The sequence below is a fragment of the Gavialis gangeticus genome, unplaced genomic scaffold (genome assembly GCF_001723915.1).
Source record: "Gavialis gangeticus isolate Ggan-Ray unplaced genomic scaffold, GavGan_comp1, whole genome shotgun sequence".
Lineage (NCBI taxonomy): Eukaryota > Metazoa > Chordata > Crocodylia > Gavialidae > Gavialis > Gavialis gangeticus.
The window spans coordinates 94,791-110,360 of NW_017728997.1; the positions used below are offsets into that span (position 1 = coordinate 94,791).

The 15,570-nt window shown below is 43.8% G+C and overlaps 1 protein-coding gene across 1 annotated transcript in view; it reads left to right on the plus strand.

Moving 5' to 3' along the window:
• The window catches only part of FGD5 (FYVE, RhoGEF and PH domain containing 5), a 162,219-nt gene that overhangs the window by 56,416 nt on the left and 90,233 nt on the right, over window positions 1-15,570 (plus strand). The window contains exon 2 of the mRNA XM_019504639.1: window positions 9,821-9,950. Coding sequence (XP_019360184.1) covers window positions 9,821-9,950 — 130 coding nt within the window. The remainder of the gene's footprint in view (window positions 1-9,820; window positions 9,951-15,570) is intronic.

Consider the following 15,570-nt stretch of genomic DNA (forward strand, 5'->3'; position numbering starts at 1 on the left):
TAAAAAGCACCCTGTTCAAATTTGCTGATGACACTAAGATGTGGGGGGACGTGGGCACACTAGAAGGGATGAATAGGTTACAATCGGACCTAGACAGGTTACAGGGGTGGGCAGATGAGAATAGGATGGGATTCAACATAGACAAGTGCAAAGTGCTGCACCTGGGGAGGAACAACCGGCACCATACCTACAGGTTAGGGAACTCCCCTCTTGTCAGCACAGAGGCAGAAAAGGATCTCGGAGTCATCACTGACTCCAAGATGAACATGGGTCGGCAGTGTGGGGAGGCAGTCAGGAAGGCCAACTGTACCTTGTCACGCATCCACAGATGCATCTCGAACAGGTCCAAAGAGGTGATCCTCCCCCTCTATGCGGCACTGGTCAGGCCACAGCTGGAGTACTGCGTCCAGTTCTGGGCGCCGCACTTCAAGAGGGATGTGGACAACATGGAGAGGGTCCAGAGGAGGCCACTCGCATGATCAGGGGACTGCAGGGCAGGCCCTATGAGGAGAGGCTACGGGACCTGAACCTGTTCAGCCTCCAAAAGAGAAGGCTGAGGGGGGATCTAATGGCCTGTTATAAACTAATCAGGGGGGATCAGCAGGCATTGAGGGAGTTCCTGTTCCCCCGAGCACTGCCAGGAGTGACCAGGAACAACGGTCACAAGCTGGCAGAGGGTAGGTTTAGGCTAGATATCAGGAGGTGCTACTTCACGGTCAGGGCGGCTAGGATCTGGAACCAACTTCCAAGAGAGGTGGTACAGGCTCCTACCCTGGGGGTTTTTAAGAGGAGGTTAGATGAACATCTTGCTGGGGTCATTTGACCCCAGTACTATTTCCTGCCATGGCAGGGGGTCGGACTAGATGATCTGCTCAGGTCCCTTCCGACCCTAGAAACTATGAAACTATGAGATGTTTTCACACAGAAGGGTTTTGTTTTCTCAAGTTGCAGCTATGTGATGTCTAAGTTTGTGTGTCCTCAAAACACAGAAACTGTACTCAGTGCATTCTGGGAAAAACTGAGCTGTATGTTCTCAATAGGGGACTGAGTGCCAAGATGCATACACTCAGTAACTCTAGGAGCATTTGGTCTGAACTGTAGCTTCAGATCTTGACTATGATGGCTGTTTTTCTATCTGGACCCGATGATCTCGTGAGGTCCCTTCCAGCCCTAATATCTATGAAATCTATGAAATCTCTGATTTTCTGTGTCCTTTTACAGAAACTCAATTTCCATCTCCATTTGTCTGCATTTTTTAACTGTGTGTCAAGGATAGTGAAACTAAATTAACGATTCATGACAGTAGAAGTCCATGGTTTAGCTACAAAGGAGACGTAGATCAGACAGCTGCAGTAGGCATTTTTCCCGCATGCACTTCATGGGACCGTATAAGAGCTATGGGTGAATTCAGTCTCTGTGGCCCACTCCATCCTTGGCGTTTGTTTCAAAGATTACCAGTAGGCTTAGCCACCCAGTACGCCTTTTTCCATCGTCACCAAATCCCAGAAATGAGGCAAATGTGGTCCGCAGAAAGTGACCCCAGTATGCATGCTGCAGCACCTCTTAAGCATTTTGTTTCAGGAAAGCGCATTGTGTGAACTGATGGTTGTTCCAAGGCAGCCTTATTTCCAGGAGTTGGCACATGCAGAGAGGGAGCAAGGACATAAGAAGTGCTTATGGGTGGTGCCTCCTTGCTCTGCATAGATTTGATGTAGGTAACGTCTTAGAGCCAGCTGTGATGGTGGGTTTGTGATTGGGATACTTGCCTTCTTGAAAATAGACTGTTACCCACCAACCCATTTCACACAGCTTTGCATGGTTTTCCTGGGATGGATTTGAACTGGTAACATAGAGATGAAAGTCTCAATGAGGCTACAGAACACAGAAACACTGTTGGGCTGCCTGGAACAAATTCAGATTGCAATTAGTCCATGGGCAAATTATCCTCTCCAATATTATCCACAAAGCTCTTGCTTCATGTCCAGAATTAAAAAGCTAACAGGAGCAAACCAGACCAAGTTGCCCCAAAGCATTGCAGCAGATGAAGTTGGCAGTGATTGTTTTTCAGAGCCTTAGAATTGGAGATGAGATCATATGTCATGATCACTGGGAGAACCTCATTAATCCAGGCTGACTCTTTTGCCTTGACTAGGCAGTTTATTTTTCTCCGCTCAGGCCTCCAGAAGGTTCCTGCAGCAGTGGCAATTTAACAATATCAAAGGCAACTTACACAGCATCTTATCAGGTGCCAAGACTTGTCCAGGTGATTTCCAAAAGATAGAGAGCAGTTTATAGAACAGCTTTAAATGACTAATGTGGGGTTAGGATGACTGGTCTTTCACATTTGAAAGGCATAAAGCATTAAGAGCAATGCCCTGCCTTGCACCACTCTGACCCAAAAACTTCCTTAAACCTGGTGGATTTGGTCCATGAAGTTGTTTGCTACACTGGGGGATCGTCCCATGGTGGAGAGCTGCCACAGCGGAAACTAGGTAGAGCCTGAGAGCTGGCACAGGGGGAAGTATGTGTGGTGGTGGCAAGCTTGCGCTGTGGCAATTGTAACAGGCTCTTGAGCCCCTAGGCAAAGAGCACAATTTAAAGCACCCATTGGGCTGCTGTCAAGGCAACTGGTGAAATAAAGATAGATGCAAAAGTAAGGGAGACTAAAGATATTTTAAAGATGGATTTGCGTTCCAGGTCCCTTCCAGTTCCAGTGCAGAATCCAGGCTATGGAAAGGAGGATTTGTGAGGTGATATAAGAGCCTAGGATCAGAACTAGAGATGGGGGGATACAATTAAGCAAAGGAAAATGCAGACTGAAATATCAGGAAGGTCTTTCTGATAGTGAGATCTATTGTGTAATGGGGTGGCGCCCAAGGTGATAGAAGATGCACTAGGACCTGAACCATACTGGGCTCGAGAATATCACATTGGACCAATCTGCACTGGCTGTACCAGGACGGCCAGGTAATGTCGTGACAACATAACTTCCTTTTAAAAATAAGCTAGTGCTACAAGACTGAAGTGCGAGGTAAATGAGACCCTGTGCCACAGGCAGGGAATACTGTAAGGTTTCCTACTGTAATAGCTCCATTCATAATAATTACCAGAGTAATATACGGAGCCATTCTTCCCAAATTATAATGTGTTCTTACATTAATGTAATGCAGTAATTTATCTTGAGGAGGGAGAGAAGGAAACTGAATTCAGCGTCTGCTGAGACAAACAATTACAGATTGCAGAAAGGCAGCCTCCAAGAGGAGGGAGAGAGCGTGCCCGAGCTGTTCACGGGCCTCCTCATCTGTTTGGCTGCTGCTTTCACTTGTGCCAAGCAGGCATTCAAGCCCTGTGCCACTCCACTTTGTGGCATCTTTGTCACTTGTTAGCTTATCTCCGTTGATGAGTTAATGGGGGAAAGACACAGAACTGCTTAGCTATCATCTGCAAGTTAACAAAAATAATCTACCAGGGGTTGCACATTGGCATCAGAATTACCATCACCCCATGAACTAATAGGTACTACTAATTGCAGAAAGTTCCTGTATATGTAGTATACCTGTATATGTAGTATGAAGTAGTAGTATACCTGTATATGTAGTATTTAAATTATTACCCATAAAAGAGAAGGGGAATTATCCTCAGAGGTTTTAATGATGAAGCACAGAGGTTAGACCTGACTGAAAAATGCCAGTTATTTTACTGAAAGTGTTCATTTTGGGTTTTTTGTTTTCTTTTTTAATGTCTTCCACACGTTTTTCTTTTGGTTGTGTTTTTCGATGAAAAGCTGAAACTGAAACTGTTTTTAGTATCTCTTGAAAAATCAAGATTTCCCTCTCCCTGCCTATAATAATTAATCTTCTATTAAAAACTCCAAAATTTCACTCATAGCAAAAATATTTCCTGTACATGTTTTTATTTTGGCTGAAGACCCATTTTTCAGCAACAAAACAGTCCAACAAAACCAGTTTGGCACTGTCAAAGATTTCTCCATCTCCTACAAGGGGAGTTAAGTGAACAGTTGACTCCCATGTCACCCAGATAATTGAGAAGCTCAGGCTCATCTAACATAGAAGAGGCAAAACTTCCTGCCTGCTGATCCCTCTGCCTGTCTACATCTCCAGTCTTCTGTGTGGACTTGAGAGTGTTGCCCCACATTTCAGAGGAATAGGTGAGAAGCCCTAGGAAGCACTGTGACCCAGAGATGCTCACCAAGTTACTTGTCCTAGCTTCTGTGACTTCAGTGGGTGCCCAGTAGAGTGGCTCTGCCCAGCTCCCATCCACTCCTCATCCTCCTGGAAAGGAATATGTGGATGTGCAAGAGATCCTAAAGATTTCTGGTGCTGGAAGTAACAGTAAGAAAACTGATACTTCTGCAGAGCAGGGACTTAAATCAAGCCACCCTCAGCAGCTTTGAGTTCTTCATGGATTTTGGGTACAAATGTAAAGAAAGCTGAGGAAAGTATATATACATAACCTCCTTCTCACTGTGAAGCAGATCCTTGAAAGTTTAACACACTCTGGCCATTTCCATCACAAAACATGAAACATCCATGATTTCATGGCTGGCTGACCTGGTATTCTAGCAGCAGTCAACTCATGTGGAATTTATTTGGGATATTGCAATGCAGCAGTATAATGCAGCTTCATCATGTGAGGATATTGAGTCTTACATTGTGGCTTTTCATCAGTTTAGGACAGTTTGCATCATCATGAAATGACACACGGTTATTTCACCATGTTGATAGGAACATCATAGGAATTGCCATACTTCATCAGGCCATCGAGTGCACTATCCTATCTCCATCAGCGGTTGAAAGCAGCTGCTGCAGAGGGAGGCAGGTACAAAAAAATTCTTCAACAACAGGTTAGCACTAGGCCATGGACAGCATTAAAAGGCACAATCCCAGGATACCCCTGAGTGGAAAGGAAAATTATTTTGATTCCTAGATGTAATGATACAGCGCAATATTAAGTTAAAAAAAAACATTGTTCTCCATTCTGCTATCAAGACTTCAGCATGTCTTGTAAAGCAAGGTTTTTTTGCTCCTCTGTTTATAGGGGACCCCCGAGCAGGATCTAAGATTGATTACACAGACACATAAGCTTAAAGACAGACAGTTCCCTGCATCTCCAACCCATGTGCTGTCTGATCTCTGATATGGGACTAAAGGAGATATTAAACACACTTATTTCTCTATTACTGCCCTACTGCCCTCTGGTTTGTATCCCTGAGCAGAGACAAATGCTTAGCTGAGCTCCTCTGCCCTCTTCCAGTGCCCTTTCCAAGACTGCTTCTGCTTAAAATTCTTATGCTATAGAGAATAATAGCCTGCTGAGAAGGAGAAGATATTGCCCATCATAAATAACCAGGGTCAAATATGAATGGTTGCAGAAGAGATGCATTTGTAATTGCACAGTTTATGTGCCCTGAATGTCTAAGGCACCAAATATCATCTCTCATTCACATTTATTTCCAGCCCAATTCAGCAGATAATTTCTCTAAATCACTTGTCATTTTAAAAAAAATAATGAAATTATAAGATATGGGCTTTTATATTATTATAATCCTTTGGGAGGCTTCAGATTTTCAAATCTTTCTTCCTTCCCAGGATCTAGGATGACATGTCACAGTGGGTGCTAAACAAAATGATCATTAGTCCTTTAAGCAGGCAAATTCCAAAGGACATGGGCAGAATAAGATGGAGTTCAGGGGCTTTTTTTGTTCTTTGTGGTTAACTCATGAACATTTATAAGTAGAGATGGATGAGCTCTTTCAGATAAAATATGGCCCTTTGATCAAACTCAAATGGCACCTTCTCTGGGGCAGAAGGAAAGAGAAAGGGACTCTCAACTTTTCTAATTACAGAACTTGAAGTGCTAACGTATCATCACTGTTGGAATAGTAGCCATCACTAGAATGTCCTCATACATCTCACATGGTATGGATTCCCCTCGCAAACATTTATAGTCTATGTGAAGCCAGTACCCCATGACTTCAGCCTGCCCATGGAGCATATTGTGTGATGTACGAAAGCTGGACCAAGAGGTAGATTATTCGCTGCTTTCTGTAAATCAGTAGCTCCACATAACTGAGGCTGAACTGTTCTTTGGATCAACATCATTGCATGGTTTTCATTCAAGTTTATTACTGGTGGAGCACATCTAAACAGGGCATAAAGTAAAGGACTCTGCATCTGCAAGGTTCCTAAAAGAACTCTGCCTCCGAGTCTTTTGGATCCCAACACACAGTATTTTCCCTGATTCCATTTCCCTGGTTCACTAAAGCAACCAACAAGGCTGGAGAAAGAGAGACAGAAAAATACCATGTTTGTCAGGTACATTCCCTTACATCAGTATAGGATAAATATTGCTGTCTTTGCCCTGGACACCACTAATGAGGCAAAGTAGCTTTCAAGAGGCTCTAGGGGCAGCTCTCAGTTCCGCTCTCACTTGTTTGGGGTTTCCATTATGCACTTGGATTAACCTCCAGGGAGTTATTCCTCATGCATGCACTGGGGTGGGGAAGAGTAGCTTCAGACAGGTTGTGATTTCAGTCACTCTGTTGCTTGAAGACCCACCAGCCATGGGAGCCCAGAATATGCTGCTCAGTCAGAGACATCACAGAAGTGGAAGAATCCACATGCTCACAGGGTGGGAAGAGGAATTGAAAAATGAGTCTCTCACTTTGCCAGTGACTCATGTGCCAAAAATTAATAGGGGTTTTCAGCTACCTTGTTGAGTGATATCACACAAACAGTCCACACAGTGAGTAGGGCAGTTATCATCTAGCACAGACATATACCAGCCTCCGTACTCTCTGCTTTTGATAGTGTGTCCTGAAAATAAACAGATACCATTCGTTACATATCCCAGAGGTGGATCATTGGATTCCTAGTATGTTATTTCAAAGGATTTGGTCATTATGGTCCAGCACTTCCTCCCTAATCAGTTCCCTGCCTTGTTTGCCACTACCCTTCTCAGTTTGTCATAGATAACAGTGTGAGAGAATTGTTACCGTCCATTTATAGAGGGCATACCCAGAGACACAGTGCTTTGTGGCAACTGCATCAAACTTATCACATGGTCTCTGAAGTCAAAGATCTTATAGTCCACAGGCTGGCATCAGTGGAAGTTATACCACTGTAAACCAGCCCATAGCATGGAATGAGGTCATATGGCCTTTCAAACAGCTGGGCTTTCAGAAGATGTGGAGTGGAAATGGGGAAGGCAATCACTTGCATGTTGGTTGAGAATAAAGCAGGGGGAGAGGTGCAGAGGTAGGAAAAGAGTTAGTACCTGAGGAGGAAACAGTAGCTCCCCTGATCCACAACCCACTAAAATCAATGGGAAGGTTTGGATAAACCCATAAGCTTTGGATCCTAAGTAGCACTGACAGAAAAGGGTTGATGGCAATGTGGAGGTTCAAAACCAGCTTTATACCTAGAAGTCTGATAACAGACCATAGGGCAAGACAAGAGGAAGACATGAGACCAGCTGAGCAACAACCCTCTAAAGCAAACAGATTTTAAGTAAACACTCCCTGGACAATGAGCTGCTTTGGGAGAATTTGACTTAAGTGTATTGCTGCCAGTATCACCCCCACACTTCAGTTCTTAAAACAAGAACTTGTGACTATACAGGGTGTTTATAAAGTCCTTGTGCAACTTTAAATTTTAATAACTTTGGATGTACATGATAGAAGCAAACTGTAAATGGCAATTGAAAGTATAATTCCTTAAGCTTTTTAGCATAGTGTAAGCTATGCATAGGGTAAGGATCACCAATGCAATTCATGAAACCACTCAGCAGCAACTAGAAAATGTTTTTATGAGTTGGGAAATTTCCAAGATTTCATAGACTTTAGGGCTGGAAGGGACCTCAGGAGATCGTCGAGTCCAGCCCCCTGCCCTCAGGGCAGGAAGTCAGCTGGGGTCAAAGGATCCCAGCAAGATAAGCATCCAAACACTTCTTAAAGGAGTCCAGAGTAGGTGCTTGCACCACCTCTGGAGGGAGCCTATTCCAGGACTTAGGGGCTCAGACAGTATAGAAGTTTTTCCTTATGTCCAGGAATTGGATTGAATGATGCATCACAAAAGACAGCAGTTATGTTGAAGTCCAGAAATTGGCTGTATGAGCTGTATTGTGTTAAAACTTGTGCTTTCAACTGCCATTTACAGTTTGCTTCCATCATGTACATCCAAAGTTATTAAAGTTTTTAAAGTTGCATAAGGACTTTATAAACACCCATTATTCTTAGATTCCTCCGGTCAATGAGCAGGTCAGTGAAGATAAGCTGGCCTGAGAATTGTATGTATTTCAGGGACGGGCAGGGGAGAAAGCGATCTCTTTGGAACTCAATAATATAGCAGTGACTGCCCATAACAGTCTGGAAGTGAGGGGTGGAGTTGATCCTCCCTTGTTGTTGTAGCTAGGCAGGGATTAGGAAGTGCCTTGATGCTGCTCGCAATGAAAAAAGCCACAGGAACTAATAATAAACAAGGGAAGACAATGCCTAGGAACTGAACCATCAGCTCAGCCGCTCTGCTGACAATGGCAGGGGCCACTTTCGGATGCCTCTCATGTTAGAAAGATTCCCACTGTGTGAACAAGCAGTGACAGAACTTTCTAATAGTCTAGAAATAAATGGGGGGAAAAAGTTTCACCATAGCAGAAATTTCCCAAAAATGTATTTAAGCCTAATCAGTCCAAAGACCAGTGAGTCTTCATTGTTCCAACATCCCCCATGGGCTTCAGTAGGCTTTGGATTGGGCCCTTATGAATAAAGACGGAAAGATACGTTCATGTTACCTATTTAAAATCACCCTTGTCTGTTGTACCTGTGGGAAGCCAGTCACTGGAGGCCTGATCCCTACTGAGGATCTAGTCATTCTTTACTCATCTCCCTGATAAACTAAATAGGTTGAACTCCTGGAGGTCCTCACTGTAGGGCTCTTCAGGCTAGCAGACCAAGATATAAACAACAATATCCATTGGCTGGCAATTGAAACTAAACATATTCAGATTTAAGATGGACATTTTTAACAGATTAGTTTAAGTAATTAACACTGGAGCAATTTGCCAGCATGGTAAATTGTGGCAGATTCCCCATCACCAGACTTTTTAAATCCAGATTGGATAATTTTTCTAAGTAGATGTGCTGTAATGCAAACAAATTCTGGAAAGTCCTCTGCCCTACATAAAACAGGATATCAGACTGGATGGTCATAATGGTCTTTTCTGGCTTTAAATCTTTGAATCTATGATTTTGAATCCAGATTCAGATACCACTAAAACATTTAGATATGAGGTTTTGGCCTTGATTCCAAGCATTGTAACTGGTATTATTATGGTGTTCTCTTTATCTAGAGGATGTGTTCCTGGAAAGCCCATCATCATCATCATCATCATCATCATCATCATCATCATCATCATCATCATCTCTAAGACCTATTTTTAATTAGCATTGTTAGTAATAATTATTTTAGTGCCATCCTTTTGAGGTGGTTGTATTTGAGAAAAGGCAAACCAGTTCCAATTATTTCAAACCTTTGAGTTGAACCAGAGAACCAAACTTTATGGGAGATGTGAAGAATTTTCACCTCACCGCCTCTTATTTATACTTTCATACTTGCCTCTGAATTTATCAAGAAACACCAAGAAGCTCTGGAAATCTTGCTGCCCTGGGCTAACAGCCTTACTGGGTTTGGCTGTCACTGGCTGTGTCTAGACAGTACATGGAAGTCTCATATCTGAATAGTAATGATGATACGCTTACGGTGGTGGGATGGCATGCAAACTGATGTGTTCCTTTTATTTCCAGTGCCTACACTGAACCTTACAAAGTGTGCCCTATCTCCATGATACCTGTGGAGGATGTCACATCAGATGAAGAACAGAAAAGTTCAGAGGATGAAGAAAGCAGCCAGGGGGATTCGAGCCTCATCCATAAGGTAAAAGATTTAGAACAATGTAGGAAATATATGAATTGCTCCTGGAGAAAGAAAAGGAAAATTAAAAGCAAACTAGGAATTTTCCAAAAGTACAGTTTTATCTTTCAGAAACCATAGACTCATTGGAAAGTAAATGCTTGGCATAAGCATGTCAGCTTCAAGAAAAGTGAAGAGTTTTAAAAAGAAAATCTGACAAACAAAATTGTTTTGATCAGGTTAAAAAACCGTTTACCCCATCCAGAATGAAGCATTTGAACTTTCAGTTTCTAAGTGAGCTTTTCATTGCATTTTTTCCTGTTAGATTATATAATATGTTGCATAGCATAGCATTTAAAAAAAACATAAAATTCAGAACTATGAATTTCAATCTGATCTAAATAAAAAGTTTTGAATAACTTGACATGAGCAACTTTTTTCAGAAGTTTGTTCCACAAGAAATTACCTTTCTTTTTTTTGTTTTGATTTTGAACGGGAAAAAGTTTTGAGTTTGTTATGGAACTATATCTGCAATATCTTGTCTATCTGCTGCAGTATCTAACCTCTGGTTGAGTCCCTCAGTGCCAGTGTTAACTGGGATGCCACAGGAGAACTTAAGAGAAACTTGTGGCTCAACTCCAGTGTGAAGAGAGGAAATTTGCCTTAAATTTGAGGGTGACTTCCAGCTTCCATTGGGACATCTACACAAAATGCTACATCACTGTAGCGCATTGCTACAGTGACATAGCATAGCCAGGCATGAATTGTGATGCCAATGCTACTGCGCAGTAGCTGCTAAATATAGCTGTGCTGCATCAGGACTGCACGGTAATACTCATTACTGCGCAATCATTTAGTACTTGCTTAAGTAAGTATTAAATGACTGTGCAATAACAGCTGCACAGTCCACTGCATGTGTAGAAGCACCCCGTGAATTTGAATTTTGTTACCATGTTTCTCAGAAGACCCTGGAAAATTATATTTTTTTAAATGCCTCCCTCACAGCACTCCACAGTTTCTAATGGACTTGCTGTGCTTGGGTAGCAACACTGTTTAAATCACACAGCTGGAAGGCAGCATATATAAGGCTTAGCAAGAGCAAATATGCACTTCAGGTCTCACTCCTACTCCAAAGCCAAACTAAAATCAATTATCTGCCTCTGCAGGGCACTAAAAGCTAGTACTGCCGGGCCAAGGCAAGAATCCCTGTCTGACTGCACTTGGACTCACAGGCCAACAGTGGTCACAGCACTTTTATTGAAATCTCAGCATCTGCAAGCTCCTGGAAAGCTACCTAAAAGCAGCACCCTCTGATTCTTGGCCACCTGGCTGCTGAATCAGCTCTCGAAGGGTATGGCTACACCGCAGTGTAGAGCAGAGACATGCGAGTTAGGTGCAAACAAGGGTACTGCAGGCAGGGCAGTATTAGCAGTTTAACCACAGCAGCACAGAGCTCAGCACTGCCTAATATACCCTGCTATGATACGTCTTCTGAGGTAGGGCTGCAACTTGGCACAGTAAATTAGTCCACACTGAATGGCCGTGTCCAGATCGTTTCTGATAGCCAAGCCAGATCATCTACAGCTAGCTCAAATATCTCTATACTATGTCCTGCAGTCTGCAGTGTAGATATACCCAAAGTCACAGCTTGTGTATTCCTGGCTTCACAGAAAACAGAACTTGTGAGCACCAAAGGCTGGAAACTAGAGATTCACCTCTGGCTTAGCCACTTGTTTGCTGGAATTGCATCATTACAGATTTCTTCCTCCAGCCCTGCCGAGTCTTCACTGTCAGTCGGCCCACCATGATTGATTGTGAATGGAATGAATCCCATCTCTCCATAGCCCTTGCCTCGGAGAATGCCGGTATCTTTGCAGAATACTGACAGTGGATTGTATTTCCTGCCCCCTCCCCTCCCGCCTCCTTTTGTTGTCTTCTCACGCAAATCTTCTGGGTGCCAAGGGGACATTAGCTGCTCTGTCAAAACCCAGCCTTGCAATGATGAAGTACAGAAAAATTGTTCAACTACCGGATGAAGTGATGTATCCCTCTTGTAGCAAGCTACTCAGTGCAACATGAAGCAGTTGTAAAACATGAAAGAGTTCAGAAGCACTGTCGTTCTGGGAGAACTGGCAGAGGTCCTTAGGTCCAGATGCCAAAAACAGTACCATGGATTTGGAAATGAGCTAATCTTGTTAAAACAACTGTTTTGGGCTGGCCTAGCAAGAGTTGAATCTGGATTTTTTTATTTAAATCCCTGGGGGTTGTTGTTTTAGTTTATAGTTTCCCCATCCTGAGAGAAAATTAGCTTGAATAAAGGCATGAAATCACCTAGTTGATAAGATCTTTTTACTGTGTCCAGAATATGCAATTCTGACTTGTGTCTGGCTGGATTAGGCTTACTTCATACTAATGACATGTGGATCATGAATAGCTAGGTATGGTGCTTTCCTCTCTTGCTTTCCTTTTTGTTGCCTACTGGTTGGAGATTTCCAAAGGGGTTCCAGTTTGCAGGGGGGGAGGGTTTCTCCCGGTGTTCCTTTTTTAAGGTTCATTTTACAAGTTAAAAAAATCTGCTTTATACACAGTTTTCCTGGAATTGTTTCAACAGCTGGTTCCCTTTGAATCTGTGCTCTCCTGGGGATGAGCTTCAAGTGAGTGCAGAGGAATGTTTAGGACTTGCTGGCACCCTCTGTCTGTAAATAATTTGAATCCCAGCCAACATCAGACATTTGGGGTAGTCTTGGTGCAGCAGTTTTAGAAAACTGCTACAGATTTTTCTTCACAGTGGTCCAATATTCTTAGACCGGCCTAGGTCTGGCAGAGGGAAAAAACACAGAGCAATTGAGGCTTCTCGCTTGTGGTTCAGGAGGATGTGTTGAACTTTGGTAGACATCTTTGGAACTGGATTTAAATAAAAATAGTGTGAAGAAGTGGAACACCAGGCCCCCGTTTTGATTTATCTTCTTTAGTGTCACTGGGTACATCTACACATGTAAATAGCATGTAGCAATAAACTCCGGTGCAGTTTGTGCTGGAATATATTGCTCCTAGGTACAGCGTTTACATGTGCACCCAGGACCACAGCACGTTGAGCCAAGGTGGAGCAGCCCTGGCTGGCAGGGGGTCCCCGGGGTCAGCATGCCAGCTCAGGTCTGCTCCAACCTGGCACTGTGTGCTGCAGAGAGGCTTGCTGGGGCACCAGTATGCTACAGGGTGGGGCTAGCTGGTAGGCAGCCCCCACACTGCAGCACCCTCGTGCCCCAGCCAGCCCCGTCACCATCTACACATGAGTTTTGTCATGTGTAACTACTGCTCTGTAAGACAGTACAGTGCTTGTGTTGGGCAGTACTATCCTACAGCAGAGTTAATGTACTGCACACTAATAGGAGCACATATGTAGACAGAGACACTTTAGTCCAGCGCTAGTTAGTCAGCTCCTTAGTAAAGCATCTTCTGTAGATGCACTCACTGATTGTATCCTAAACCCTGAGCGTGCATCATCAGGAATCACTTGGTGCTCTTGGTTCTTCTGTTTAAAACTGATTTTGAGCATCTACTTTTGTTCGTCAAGCAAGGATTTGAAGTCCCTTCTTTAATTCTGTGACAAATGGTGTCAGGCTAAGACAGCTAAGGGGCTATAGATTTGTTCTAGTCTCTGTAGGTGCCAGTAGAGTGCAGATGTGCCAGGAGGCTGCTCTGATGCTCTGTAATTATCATGCTCCAGCCAGCCTCCACATCTCATGCATTAGTGTCCCTGAACTTCAAAATGACAGCAAGGGTGCTTGTTCCAAAGTGCCCCCGCTGCCATTTTGAAGCATGGGGATGCTGATAGACAATATGCTCTAATTAAAGTGACCCAACCCCAGCCCCGGAGCACACGTAAAAGTGCCCTGCAATTCTACACAGTTGAAGCTCCATCTAGTACTAGAAAATATACATGAGTACATTGGTACTAATGTAGTACTGCATCTGTATTAGAGAAACATCTGAAACCTGGGATTCAAAACCACAAGCCACCTTTTCACACAATTAACTTGACCCAAACCCTAACCTCTGCAGCTGGTCCTCATTGCTCTAATGGTAAAATCTACTACCCTGGAGCCACACAGTCTTGAACTATAGAAAAGTTCATATCTAGGTAGGAGTGCTACCATTCAGACCACAGAGTGCTCCAGACTCCAAAATTGCTCTCGCTTTGCCAGCACTTTCACTTTCCCTTTTCACAGCTGTCTCTGAGACTTCCTACTTTCAGCCAGGCTCAGAATTAGAACCAAGTTTATTTCTCGGAAAGGCTGATCCTGTGATACTCCACCCAGAGGAGGTCTGAAGAATCACAAGCTTTTGAGCTTCACCCATCACTGTCTTTGATTTGAATTCCCCAGAGTATCCCAAGAACTGGGGGGAAGATCCTCCATTTAAGAACATAAGAACATAAAAATTGTCATTTACTGGGTTAGATCCTAGCGACCCCTAGATGTACTTTTTTCTATTGAAACCTGGAATTTCTATCCATAAAGATTATATGGTACCTCTCTTACCAGTTGGAAAATCCACTCTATTGGATTTGGTGCAGTCTTTGATGTAGAGTACCACTCCTCCACCAGTTTCATAGTTTGTAGGGTCAGAAGGGACCTGAACAGATCATCAAGTCTGACCCCCTGCCATGGCAGGAAAGAGTACTGGGGTCAAACGACCCCAGCAAGGTGATTGTCAAGCCTTGTCTTAAAGACCCCCAGGGTAGGAGCCAGCACCACTTCGCTTGGAAGTTGGTTCCAGATCCTGGCCGCCCTGACCGTGAAGTAGCGCCTCCGGATGCCTAGTCTGAATTTACCCTCTGCCAGCTTGTGACCGTTATTCCTGGTCACTCCTGGTAGTGCCCGGGGAAACAGGGACTCCCCCAATGCCTGCTGGTCCCCCCTGACTAGTTTGTAACAGGCCACTAAATCCCCCCTCAGCCTTCTCTTGTGGAGGCTGAACAGGTTCAGGTCCCGTCGCCTCTCCTCGTAGGGCCTGCCCTGCTGCCCCCTGATCATGCGAGTGGCCTCCTCTGGACCCTCTCCATGTTGTCCACATCCCTCCTGAAGTGTGGCGCCCAGAACTGGACGCAGTACTCCAGCTGTGGCCTGACCAGTGCCACATAGAGGGGGACTCTATCATTTCTATATAATTTGTATCCTGGTATTACAGCATCCCATTGCTTTTTTTCATTCCACCATGTTTCAGAGATACATATTATGTCAACATCATTATTTACTGCTAAGCATTCAAGTTCCCCCACCTTTGATCTTAGACTTCAAGGATCAGTAAAAAAGCATGTGTGTGCACTTTTTATTGTTGCTTGGTGGGCTACTTCTGGGTGACCTTTTACTCATTAAAGCTAATTGCTTGTGCTTGCCCTCACCCTATTTCTTAACCTCATTTTTTATCATTTCACTCCTATAAAGTGTATGAATCCAAACTGTGTGCTGTTTCACATCTCAGCTTTCCCCGTTTTTGGTTTAAAACTGCTCTAAGAAAGGGAAGAGGGAGGACCCGGGCAACTATAGGCCCGTCAGTCTTACCTCAATCCTGGGGAAACTCTTTGAGAAGATCATCAAGGAGCACATTTGTGATGGGCCGGCATCAGAAATGATGCTCAGGG